This window comes from Thamnophis sirtalis, unplaced genomic scaffold (genome assembly GCF_051295495.1).
Source record: "Thamnophis sirtalis isolate CommonGarterSnake01/CBP01778 unplaced genomic scaffold, rThaSir2_p1.2 scaffold_3, whole genome shotgun sequence".
Classification (NCBI taxonomy): domain Eukaryota; kingdom Metazoa; phylum Chordata; class Lepidosauria; order Squamata; family Natricidae; genus Thamnophis; species Thamnophis sirtalis.
Genome location: NW_028261383.1, coordinates 130,619,350 through 130,632,778, shown reverse-complemented (window position 1 = coordinate 130,632,778; position 13,429 = coordinate 130,619,350). Strand labels below are relative to the sequence as shown.

The window sequence follows — 13,429 nt, the reverse complement described above, 5'->3', positions numbered from 1 at the left end:
AATCAGGCTTTTGAGCGCATGCTCTAAAATAAGCCCTCCCTGAAAATATTGCAACACAGCAGCAGCCCTGAGGTGACCATGCTCGCCGCCTCCTGCACCTAAAAAATAATAAGACCTCCCCCCAAATAAGGCCAAGGGCTTATTTCGGGGGTCAAAAGAAAATAAGACCCTGTCTTATTTTTGGGGAAACACAATAGCATAAACTGTTGTCCTGAAATCTTCACTATTGGAACAAATACCACAATGAAAACCAGAAAACTGTACCTCAATATATTTGTTGGCCTTTTCCATGCCATTTTCCCCTTACTTTATTATGATATATGCCTTTAGCCTCCTCACTGAAAGTTTTGTCTTTAAAGCATCTGTCTAGATATATTTGTCTAAGAGAGGAGGTTTTTCCCCACTTAACTTTGTGATGAACTGAGAAGATAATTTATGGATTCAAATCTGACTATCTTGTAGGACAAGGAACCGAGAGGCATTATTCCACTGGAGAATCTAAGCATCCGTGAAGTGGAAGATTCTAAGAAGCCGGTGAGTCATTCTAATCCTGGAGACTGTGTTGAGATAGGGCGAGATCACCTTTTTGCAGCCTTTCGTTCCTTTTTGTTTTGTTTTAATTATGTAACTATGGTTACTAAAAGTTGAAAGCATAGTTTCTTATGGGAAGCTCTATGAAAGTTCTAGTACTGTGATGGTGAACCTATGGCACATGCGCTAGAGGTGGCACGCAGAGCCCTCTCTGTGGGCATGTGTGCCGTCACCAGCTACTGTTCTGATTTCCGGCACGCATGCGGGTTTTCATGGGCGCTGGAGCACCGGAAAACGGCCTGAAAAATGAACAAAACCCAGACCCCTTCGGGCTGTTTTCAGGCTGGTTTTTGGGCCAAAAACGTCCCAAATACCAGCATGAAAACAGCCCCCAAAATGGTGAAAAAACAGGCATGTGCATGACAGCCAGCTGGTCTTCAGGTTTCCAACACTCCAGCGCGCACATATACACGCATGCTGATACGTTCCAGTTTGGGCACTCAGTGCCGAAAAAGTTTGCCATTGCTGTTCTAGTATATGCACCAAGATGGGGAGATCATTATTCAAAACCAAAATGAACCCCCCAAATGAACTCTCCCAAGCCCTCATTTGTTGCCCTTCTACATGCTTTGAAAGAAAATGAGAGGGAATTCAAGAAAAGTGGGAGTAACCTTGAAATATGAGTTATTAAGCAGGCTTACCCACATTGCAGAATTGTTTCTGTTTCTATTACTCAGTGAGAGAAGGAAAATTATGTGTGACACCCCCAAAGCACTGAGATCAGGGAAATCCCACAGAGGAAAAAAATAGTTTTCTGAGAATTGACCAGGTCTTTCCCACAACATTTTCAAGTCCTACCTTGCTGCCTTTGATCTATTTTACAATAGATCTTGATCAGATGATTTCTTAAGGTGATCGGCGTTTGTTTGTTTTTTAGAATATTTTATTTTAGTGCACAAAACTGAGGCTGTCCTTGCTTCAAAAGTGATTTGGAAGAGGTTTTTTGAATCATAAGGGAACAGTACTTCTTTAATACAAAGGAGAAATACTTCCTTAATACAAATAACACCAAGAATTATACATATAAAAGATAAGCATCTATGAAAAAAAAACATTACAAAGAAAAGAAAAACTAGGTGTGTAAAAAAACAGAAAGAGAAAGAAAAAATAAATAACTTCCTCCTTCATCCCAGCAGGTAAAAACTATTTTAATAGCTTAACACTGTTTCTTAAAAAGGTGCTTCTCGGAGGGAGATTGGGCAGTTCAAAAATGTGAATAAATAAATAAATAGGAAGCACTTCTTTAATGTGGTTGTATCTTTTCCAGGTGTGCACAGTAGCCTGAAAAAAGATTTAAGTTACCTTAAGGAGGTGATCTGCTCATGTTCCCCAGCATTCCAAATGATTTCTGAAGCATGGACAACTCTGATATACGCTATCCAGGGGTGGGCTTCAAAATTTTAGCAAGGGGTTCTCTGCCCGGTTGCTGGGCAGGCGTGGCTTAGTTGGCCTTCTGCACCATGTTTGGGGGGGGGTTTGCCCTTCCTGGGCTCCAGAGGCTTACCTTGAGGTTCCAGGAGGGTAAAAATGGCCTCCACAGGCTCCAGAGGCCCTCTGGAGGCCAGAAACAGGCCCATTTCTGGCCTTCCCGACTTCCGATACACCCATTTTTCACCCTCCCTGAGTCTCCGCGTGAGCCCTGCACTTACCTGCATCCAAAATGGGCTGTGTGGGGACTCTTGGGAGGGGAGGAGTGGGGTGGGCGGGGTCAGCCAGGAGTGGGATTTGGGGGTTCTCTGAACTGTACTGAATCTTAACTAGATGTTCTCCCAAACCCCTGCAAACCCCTGGAAGCCCACCCCTGGTGCTATCCTGAAATTGTTGCCCAGTCAAGATGAACTTTGTCGTATCTGAGCTAGGATGTAGATGCCACCTTAACATTTCTATAAATTGCTATAACTTGACTTTGGCTTAATAAAAGAATAGATGAAGACACTTCTTGACAATGCCTACCAGTTTTCTTTTGTTCAGGCCTCCAACAGAGGAACAATCAAACTGGGAAGCCTTTTAATCATAGTTTCCTGTTTCAACTGAATTTGGAAATTAATACGACCAGTTTTGCAATAAAGTGATTGATTCAAGATTAATACTGATGGTTTAATTGGTAGTCATGATTTATCATTTTGGATGACATTGGAAACTGAATTAATATCTTCCTACTTCAGTTAATAGAAGTTGGTTTACGGAACTGATATTTGCTGCAGAAAACTTGTGACTTTTCTGTCAACTGCATTCTGTGTGTTGACACTTCTGACTTCCGTCTTCAATGAAGCAATAAGTTTTGACCTGTTCTTGCAGAACTGCTTTGAACTGTATATCCCTGACAACAAGGACCAGGTCATCAAAGCATGTAAGACGGAGGCAGACGGACGTGTGGTTGAAGGAAACCACACTGTGTACCGCATCTCGGCACCCACGACAGAAGAGAAGGACGAGTGGATCAAATGCATCAAGTGAGACAGAAGAAGGGAATGGCCAGGGTTTGAAGCAATATGGCAATTTGCTAGAACTTTGTGTGTATAATTCAAATTTTTGATAGGGAAGCAGGAAGAGGAAGTATAAATCTCTTGCCAAAGAAGAACCTGAAATTGGGGAGAGAGGAGCAGCATTAGGTTTTTGCTACCGTTTTTCCGAACATAAGACAGGATCTTATTTTCTTTTGACCCCCGAAATAGGCCCCTGGCCTTATTTTGGGGGAGGTCTTATTATTTTTGAAGTGCAGGAGGAGGCGAGCTTGGTCACCTCATGGCTGCTGCTGTGTTGCAACATTTTCAGGGAGGGCTTATCTTAGTGCATGCGCTCAAAAGCCCGATTGGGCTTATTATCAGGGAGGGCTTATTTTCATGGAAACAGGGTAAACTTTGTCACTAGACTTGTAGGGATACAAGTGGTCCTTGACTTACAACTGTTTGCTCAATGACATTTTGAATTAATGACAGCTCCCCAAAAAAGTTGGTTATGGTTATGACTTAAATTAAAACTTATGGCCATTACCCCATTCCTGCGCCCACATGATCTAAATTTGGGTAACCAGCTCACGTTTAGGTGTCCTTGGTGCTCTCTGAGCTTAGTTGTTTTCTTGCAGGTGTTTCATTACCCAAAATAACATCAACAGCACTGATGATGTTACTAGTTTAGGTAATGAAACGTCTGCAAGAAAACAACCAAATTCACAGTGTACCCTGAGCTGCACATTTTCTCCTTTATTCTCTTGATTACGATTTGCAATTTTAAGTACGATTTACACTTTCAGTGGGGAAAAAAAAAATTTAGTCAGCCACCAATTGTGCAAATTCTCCCATTTAAAAAGATGAGAAAGGCCTGTAATTGACATCATAGGTAGACCTCAACTATGAAAGACAAAATGAGAAAACAAATCCAACAATCACATTGTCTGATTTGGAAAGAATTTTTTTGCAAATTATGGTGGAAAATAAGTATTTGGTCAATATCAAAAGTTCATCTCAATACTTTGTTATATATCCTTTGTTGGCAATGACAGAGGTCAAACGTTTTCTGTAAGTCTTCACAAGGTTGGCACACACTGTTGCTGGTATGTTGGCCCATTCCACCATGCAGATCTCCTCTAGAGCAGTGATGTTTTGGGGCTGTCGCTGGGCAACATGGACTTTCAACTCCCTCCAAAGGTTTTCTGTGGGGTTAAGATCTGGAGATCTCCTTGTTAGGTAGGAGAATGGCCGGTGAAGGCAGCTTTCCTTAAAAGAGTCAGGAAAGAAGTTGAAGCCATTCTAAGCTCCTGTGATTTAAGTCCTCCTGGGAAGCTGACTAAGAGTTTAATTATCTCTCCCCCCCCCCCATTTTTCTCTCTTCAGAGCTGCAATCAGCCGGGACCCTTTCTACGAGATGCTTGCGGCACGCAAGAAGAAGGTTTCCTCCACCAAGCGGCATTAGTCCCCTGGTCTAACTCTATGGTGGTGACCTTGGCAGGGGATGCCTCTTCATCTCCACCAGAGTGGGGGAAACAAGAGGCTGCCCTAGACTGTCTGCTCTCTATTGCTGCCTTCAGGAGCCCAGCTTCAGCTTTTGCTATTCTTTTCCTGTTTGGGAGCAGGAAGAAGGGGCGGGGGCACTAAGCGGACGGCAGCCACCAACTCACTAACTTCTTTCTTGGGGAAGAATGCCAGCTTCTTATCTTGGCAACCTGAATCCCAACGGCATCTTCTGCAGTCCAGTTGACCAGAAGAGAAAGCGGTTGGAGTCTTTGGGGGCTATCATAGTTTAATTGTTCATTGTGTGAGCTTAATGGAGAGGTAGAGCGCATCACGCAGTACGCACCCCTAAGGGGATGCAGCTCTATTTTAAGTTGCCGTTGCTACTTTCTAAAGCCCAAGCACCAGGAGTGGACCACAGACCTTTAAAGGCATACATTGATCTATAGAGCAGACATGCTAGCTTTGAAGCCTAGAGATTCCAGAGACACACCTCCTATTGCCTTTATTTTTTTATTTGTTAGTCAAGCAAGATTGGTGGCTTCCATTCCCAAAGCGATTCAGTCATGGGGTCTGTTAGGCATGGTTAGCTGGGGATCCTCTTTCACTTTTTTTATAATTAATCATTAGGAGTATTGAGCAATCAAGATGTCTGCTCCAACACCTGGATGAGGGGGCCTAGGGCAAGGCTGCCACCTCCAGGATCTCCACTGCCCTCATTCTAGAGGGCACCTACTTTAGGGGGTTCTTGTTATTGCTGCAAGCCAGTTCACAGACTTGCAGAAGCGGGCAGGCGGATTGTGTGGTTAGTATTGATGCTTTGCAGGAAGACCTTTGCCAACAGTTGGTGGGGACTGCCCCACGGAGCTGCTGGCTGTGAAATCTCCACCCTCTGTTTTATTTAGCATTGGAATAATAGCTCAGAATAGCAGCATTTAAGGAAGAAGGGGAGGGGGGACTTCCGATAATAAGGAACCGTAGAGCACACACACCTTGAGTGTTGTCTTTCTGATCAGTTCTGTTGCAGTTCTTTTTTTGGCAGGGATGAGTTCAACTGAGGTGGCCAGTAGAAGCAGTAGTTCTTGACCTCGAGTGAAGCACAAGTGACTGGTTGGAGATGAGGGATTTGGAGCGGGTGTGCTTTGCTGGCTAATGTTTGCAACTCTGTTTGTGGGGTGGGTAGGTGAGAAGGGTAGCCACAAAGAAGGCTGCTTTCCCTTGCAAAGCTTTGGGGGAACTCTCGATTCTTCACACAGTTCTCCAAGCCTCCTAACCCACCGCTGTATCAGTCTATTTATCTTGAGATGTAGATACTCTCTGTACAGATTTCTTTCCCCTGGAGATTATTTTGTATTTGTTTTAAAGATTGTTTTTATGAAACACGGCAGGATTCCTGCATATTGCTGTAGCACAAGGGGGAAATGGGGGAAGAGTAAAAGCTATTACAAGTCAGGCAGTTGGGTTATAGTTTCGTTTTGAATCTGTTTTTCAGGGCTAGTTTGGAACTTTTATTTCCCACCACTTTGTGATTTAGCACAGAACACCTGCAGCAAATAAACATTGAACTCACCTCTGGCTCACATTCATCTTTGTCTGCTTGTGTTCCTCTGCCGACAGTTAGGCAAATTTTGTGTTCTGAGAACTGTCTTGCACCAAAAAAAGAAGAAGAAAAAAGATTCCGACTCTTGCTAGTTAGGGGCCAGATAATCTCAGCAGTCTCTTTGAATTTGCAAAATCAAAATCATATGAAGGTCTTCTTGTAGCTGGGTAAACAAGGATAATGAGATTGAACTAATTTGGAATCCAAGCAGCAATGTTTTTGCATGAGGTTATTGCCAGCCAATCCTAGGTTTTTTCCTATTGTTGGGGGGGGGGAATAGTACACTGAGGTGGGTCTAAGCAATTCTTAATAGCTATGGAGGATGTAGGCAGGATGAAGTCCAGTGTTGGACGTAACTTTTCCTGATTTGCACCTTATACTGAAAGATGTCTATTTTCTTTAAATAATTATATGATATTAAAAATATGATACAGAAATGATGAGCTTTTCAACATGTGCAGACTTGTCTGATGATGGGATTTTGTATATAAAAAACTAAGATAATTGTTGAAGTCTTAGAACATTTCAGGGCTATTCTATGTAATTAAACTAAATAAAATGCCATCTTGTATATAAAAAAATTAAGATAATTGTTGAAGTCTTAGAACATTTCAGGGCTATTCTATGTAATTAAACTAAATAAAATGCACAGTTGCAAGAAGGAAGCGGGAAGTTTCCCACTCAGCCAAGAAAATTTGTAACTTTGTAACTTTAATAAGATCTGTATGGCACCCACTCCCTTGGGACTCTGAGCGGCTCACAACAAAAGTAAAAACATATAAAAATTTTAAAAATACCATTGTTAAAATTAATCTAGCATCCATTCAATCAAATGGAGCTGGATATTCATCAACAGCCCCATGCCTGCCGGAACAGCCAGGTCTTGGTTGCTTTATGGAAGGCCGGGAGAGTGGTGAGGGTCCGGATCTCGGCGGGTAGCTCGTTCCACAAGGCCGGTGCAGCTACAGAGAAGGCCCTCCCTCGGGGAGCCGCCAGCCGGCATTGTCCAGTCGACGGCACCCGGAGGAGGTCCAACCTGTGTGATCTTATTGGTCGTTGGGAGATGAATGGCAGGAGGCGTTCTCTCAGGTAGCCAGGTCCAATACCATGCAGGGCTTTAAAAGTAACGACTAGCACCTTGAAGCGGGTCCGGAGACCAATGGGGAGCCAGTGCAGCTCGCAGAGGATAGGTGTAACATGGGTGTATCTAGGTACACCCATTATCACTCGCGCGGCTGCATTCTGGACCAACTGCAGTCTTCGAACATTCTTCAGGGGCAGCCCCATGTAGAGTGCATTACAGTAATCCAGTCTTGAGGTGACGAGGGCGTGAGTGACCATTTGAAGTGCCTCCCGGTCCAGATAGGGCCGCAACTGGTGCACCAGGCGAACCTGGGCAGAGGCCCCCCTGGTCACAGCCAATAAATGGTGTTCTAACATCAGCTGTGGATCCAGGAGGACACCCAAATTGCGGGCCCTCTCCGAGGGGTGTATAACTTCACCCCCCAGGCTAAGAGGTGGAATGTCTGGACCATCCTTGGGGGGCAACATCAATAGCCACTCGGTCTTGTCAGGATTGAGTGCAAGCTTGTTCGCTCCCATCCAGACCCTGACAGCCTCCAGGCACTGGCACATCACTTCAACTGCTTCACTGAGTTGGCACGGGGCGGACAGATACAATTGAGTGTCATCCGCATATTGATGGTATTTGAGCCCGTGCCGGCATATGATCTCACCCAGCGGCTTCATGTAGATATTAAATAGGAGGGGGGACAGGACCAAACCCTGCGGCACCCCATATTTGAGGGGCCTAGGGGTCGATCTCTGTCCCCCAACCAACACCGACTGCGACCTGTCTGAGAGGTAGGAGGAGAACCACCTTAGGACGGTGCCTCCCACTCCCACCTCCCGTAACCGTCGCAGAAGGATACCATGGTCGATGGTATCGAAGGCCGCTGAGAGGTCAAGAAGCACCAGGATAGAGGTGTCCTCTATCCCTGGCCAGCCAGAGATCATCGATCAGCGCGACCAAAGCAGTTTCGGTGCCGTAACCAGGCCTGAAACCCGACTGAAAGGGATCCAGATAATCTGTTTCATCCAAGGTCCGTCGGAGTTGAAAGGCCACCACCTTCTCGACAATCTTCCCCACGAAGGGGAGGTTGGAGACTGGGCGATAGTTGTTCAAAATGGCTGGATCCAGGGACGGTTTCTTAAGGAGGGGTCTCACCACTGCATCCTTTAGGGGGTGCGGGAAGGATCCCTCCCGAAGAGAGATGTTAACAATCCTCTGGAGCCAGCCACGTGTCACTTCCCTGCTGGACGAGACCAGCCAGGATGGACACGGGTCCAGTAAACAGGTGGAGGCACTCACCGCTCCCATGGCCTTGTCCATTTCCTCAGGAGCGACAAGTTGAAACTCGCTCCATAAAATCCGATCAAGACCTTCCCCTGGTACCTCGGCTGGTACCGTCCAAGTGGAGTCCAGGTCCGTCCGAATCCGAGCGATTTTATCCGACAGAAACTGAACAAATTCCTCAGCTCTACCCTGTAGAGGTTCATCCATATCCCTCCCTTTCAAGAGGGAGTGGGCTATCCTAAACAGGGCGGCTGGGCGCGATTCTGCGGATGTAATAAAAGCAGAAAAATGCGCATATTTTGCTGCCCATATCGCCGCTAGACAAGTCCTAATAAAGGCTCTTAATTGTGTTTGGTCAGATTCAGAGTTACTAACCCTCCAGCGTCGCTCTAGGTGTCTCTTTTGGCGCTTCATCTCCCAGAGTTCCTTGGTAAACCAAGGAGCCCTCCTGGATCCACTGCCGCAGAGAGGCCGTAAAGGCGCAATCCAGTTTAGAGCCTCCGCCGCCGCTATATTCCAAGCAGCGACCAAGGACTATGCTGGACTGTGGGCCAGAGTCAGGTATCTCACCAAGTGCCATCTGAAATCCCATCGGGTCCATCAGGCGCCTGGGGCGGAACCACCTAATCGGTTCCACCTCCCTACAGTGGGGGATTGGTTTCCGAAAGTCGAGCCTCAATAGGAAGTGATCTGACCATGACAAGGGCAAAATCTTAATGCCCCTCAAATCTAGATCACGTCTCCACTGCTCTGAGAGAAATGCAAGGTCGAGCGTGTGACCCACTGTATGAGTCGGACCCTGAATTACTTGGGTCAAGTCCATGGCTGTCATGGAAGCCATGAACTCCTGTGCTCCATCAGAGCGTTCACCGAGCGACGACAGGTTGAAGTCCCCCAGCACTATAAGTCTGGGGAACTCAACCGCCAGCTCGGCTACTGATTTGAGGAGCACAGGCAGGGCTGTTGTAATGCAGTTGGGAGGTAGGTACGTTAGTAACCCCACTTGACCCCCAAGGTCCAACTTCACCAGAAGGGACTCACACCCGACAATCTCCGGAGTAGGGATCGTACGAGGAACTAGTGACTCTCGGATGATGACTGCCACTCCCCCACCCCTTTCTGGTGTCGTGACTGGTGGAGCACCTGAAACCCTTCTGGGCACATTTCAGTGAGGGGGACTCCTCACTCATGGCCCAGCCAGGTTTTGGTAATACATGCCAGGTCTGCCCCCTCGTCTAACATTAGGTCCCGGACGTGGGGAGCTTTATGAACCACAGACCTGGAATTTAGCAACAGCAGCCTGAGACCAGGGCCCTGACAACTCTCGCCATCTTGTCCTGGAGTGAAGCTAACAGGGCCGGAAGGGGGGATCGCTGTAACATAGCGAACCCTCCTTCCCCAGTAATGGCTAGCCCTAAAACTCCTGTCAAACCTGCCTCTCCCAACTATGACCGGAATGCACCGTCCCGTCCCCGCACCTGTAGTCCCCACTTCCCCTCTCATGGCCTCGGTTCTCCCCAGCAGGCCATTCATACCACCCATTCTGGGACGAGAGGCCCCCTCCACTGAGTGCTTCTGCACTCAGTGGAGGGGGCACCAGGCTGCACTCTCAATCCCCCCATACATACCGACCTAACATTCTCCGCATGCATACCCCACTAATATTAAATATACAAAGATACAGTAAAAAACAATAATTAAAAAGCGTAAAAATAAAATAACCAGGTCCCTTTAGAGCAATAGCAATAGCAATAGTTAGACTTATATACCGCTTCATAGGGCTTTCAGTCCTCTCTAAGCGGTTTACAGAGTTAGCATATTGCCCCCAACAACAATCCGGGTCCTCATTTTACCCACCTCGGAAGGATGGAAGGCTGAGTCAACCTTGAGCCTAGTGGGATTTGAACAGCCGAACTGCTGAACTGCAGTCAGCTGAAGTAGCCTGCAGTGCTGCATTTAACCACTGCTCCACCTTGGCTCTTTTAGAGCTAACGAATGCAGTGTTTATCCTTGGAGCAGGCAAAAAGGAAACTCTGATATGCTAGAGCTAGACCGTGTTTGGGTAATTGGAAATAAAACAGCAAGAGTTTCTGACTCCCAAGCATTTCACAACAGCCCACTAAATTGGGATGCTGAAATTAAAAAAGTGTGGATGAAGAGGAAAGTTAGCTAGGAATGGATGTTTGTATAGAAAATGAGTTGGCACATCTTGTTTCCACATTCACAATTTTATTTACTGACCCCTTCTGTGTTGTAGAGAAAAAAGTAGATTTCACCAGCCAAAGGCAGAAGGCATGGACTTTCCACTGGGGCACCAGGGAAGGAAGGCTGCTCAAAGAGAAGATTTTCCTCCCAGAACTTTGCAACTGAGAGGCTGTTGCAGAGGTGGTATTCTATTGGCTCGCACCAGTTCGGGCGAACCGGGAGTGGCAGTGGTACAAGGCTCCACCCACCCACCCAGACATCATCATGCACACTGCGCATGCTCCCGCTGCTGAATTGGTAGCAGAGATAAGAGGATTTCATGCCTGAGCTGTTGATAGTGCTTTTGCGTGCAGACATGACCTAATCTTAAATTTAGCCTACCCTGGATGCCTTTCAAAATAGATTCTGAAATGAGGTAAGCATTTAGAGCAGCTGAAGTTCTATAACGAATCAGGCAAGGGAGTCAGCAATGCTGTCTGGGAATGCTGGGTGTTGTAGTCCAGCACATCTATTGAACACATGGTTGTGTTCTAAAGAATAAATTGTGAAGCATTACAGTATTGTAAACTACCTAGAACAGGGGTGTCAAACACAAGGCCTGTGGGCCGAAACCGGCCTGTGAGACCATCCTGGAAAATGTAAAGGCCCATGTCGCTTCAGCCTGCTTTACCCAATGTGAAGAGGAAATGTCATGCCAGTGTGCCTTTAGCCCAGTCTACCCAATGCGAAGAGGAAACATGCCAGCAGTTTGGGGAATGGCGTCAACCTGTCCACGCCCACCCAGTCAGCCACACCCAGTGAGTGGCATCAAGCTGGTCATGCCCATCCAATTGGCCACACCCAGCCAGCCAACCAAGCCCCCTGAGCCCCCGAGGTAAACCACAGCTGTGATGCGGTCCTCAGTGAAATTGATTTTGACTACCCCTGACCTAGAAAGTTGAGTAGCCAATGCTATACCACTTGGCGTGCCAAGTTAAATACAAATATTCATTTGCTTACAGGGAGGATCGGTGTTGAAGAGGGATGACTCTTCAGAGTTAGAGCTACATCCACCATCCTCTCCAATTTTCCAGATCATTTAAAAGGAACGGTGGTGGCGAAATGAACCAAATTTGTTTCCTAGTTTGCTTACAATTTGTAAAGAAATGTTTGAGAAAGGAAAGCAAAAGGAGAGAAAGAAAAGGAAGAACAAAGAAAAGAAAGTCATATTATTAGTCTACTTTATTCAAAACTCAACATGTTCTGACAGTCACTGTCCATGGTTTCAGTGCAGGAGTTGGCCACAGATGAAATCTCAGATATGTTATTTAGTGTCACTAAGCAGGCCCACCAAAACAAAGAGATCTATTGTGTGGTTTTGGGAGTGATTTTTTTTTACTCTTCATCAAAACCCAAACATTTCATTCATTGTCTATGAGGCATACAAGGGTGTCTGAATCACTCCAGCGCTATTTTCTCGTTTCTCTTGCAAGCACGCAGGCAAATTATATTCACTTTATTATTTCCACTGGCAAAATGGAAAAGAAATGTCTGATGGTGATTATCTCCCTTTTACTTTCACTGCCAGTCAGAATTTGAAGCTGCTTAGTTTTGTAGCTACCTGATTCAAGTTATGGAGCCCTTGTTTATTAAAGACACGCAGGAAATGAGTGTGTGGGTGTATCGTGTATTTCCTCAAATGTACGTTTTGAAACTCCTGCTGCCTGGTTGATTATACCTGAAGGTGGCAGCAAACTCTGCTTTTTGAATTGTCACTCTACTATTGCAGACCTTGTTTAAAATGAGAATTGCCTATTTGGAATTCAGTATTTTTGTGAAATGGCCTTTAGCAATCACAAAGAAATCATGTCTAGAAAATGTAATTTGACAACTGGAATGGGGGTGGTGGTATTGTGTTGATTCATACTGTAGAGTACCTCACTTTATACCTACATGCAAAGTTTCTTCTGTATATGAAAAGTGTTGTGGCCTGCCAGCGGCCAGCGGAGCTGGCAGAACTTTCGGACAGTGAGGAGGTTGGGGAGAAACATGGGCCAGGCCTGGAGTCTGGGGAAGGCTCTGATGAGGGCTCTGTGTTGGAGGCAGAGAGTGGGCCAGAGCTGTATGCCACATATCAGCTGCCTTCAGAGTCAGACAACAGTGAGGCAGATGAACAGCTGGAGCCTGTTCCCAGTGTGCGCATGCACAGAGTTGACAGACGAAGGGAACAGCTAAAGAACAGGGGTCGATTTGGGAGTACGTTCACAGATGGATGATGAATGGCCAGAGGAAATAAAAGGACGGAAAGGGGAGTGGAGTTTGCAGGAGACAATTAGTTCACTTAATTGGTTCGTGACTCTCCGAGACTCCTTGCCAAGTTTTGCAGATATCAGCCTGCCAGCTCTCTAAGCCAGATAAGGTCTGTGATTGTAAATCCTCCCTTGAAAGACTTTGCTGGATGTGAATGAGCAGAATTCACAGTAAATTAATAAAAGGGTTGTTTGTCGGGGCAAGGAGTTGCTTCATGCTCTTGGGAAGCCTCGGTTAGAATAAAAAGCTGTTTCCTTCAGATCATAGAATCAGGGCTGGAAGAGACCTGGACGTTCTATCAATCCAACCCCCTGCCTAAGGCAGGGATTCCTATACCACCTCATATAAACAGATGTCCAATCTTTTCTTGAAAACTTCCAGGAAAGCATATCAGTCCTCATCTGCATAAAAATTTATTAACTTTCTATTTCTCTGCTT

The 13,429-nt window shown here is 45.9% G+C and overlaps 1 protein-coding gene across 3 annotated transcripts in view; it reads left to right on the top strand.

The window, feature by feature from the left end:
• Window positions 1–6,110, top strand: part of CYTH1 (cytohesin 1) — a 79,403-nt gene extending 73,293 nt beyond the window's left edge. For all 3 annotated transcript variants that reach the window (XM_014059806.2, XM_014059807.2, XM_014059808.2), the window contains exons 11-13: window positions 463–534; window positions 2,890–3,044; window positions 4,425–6,110. In XM_014059806.2, the coding sequence (XP_013915281.1) occupies window positions 463–534; window positions 2,890–3,044; window positions 4,425–4,503 (306 nt within the window). In that variant the 3' untranslated portion in view covers window positions 4,504–6,110. The remainder of the gene's footprint in view (window positions 1–462; window positions 535–2,889; window positions 3,045–4,424) is intronic.
• The last annotated feature ends 7,319 nt before the right edge of the window (window positions 6,111–13,429 follow it).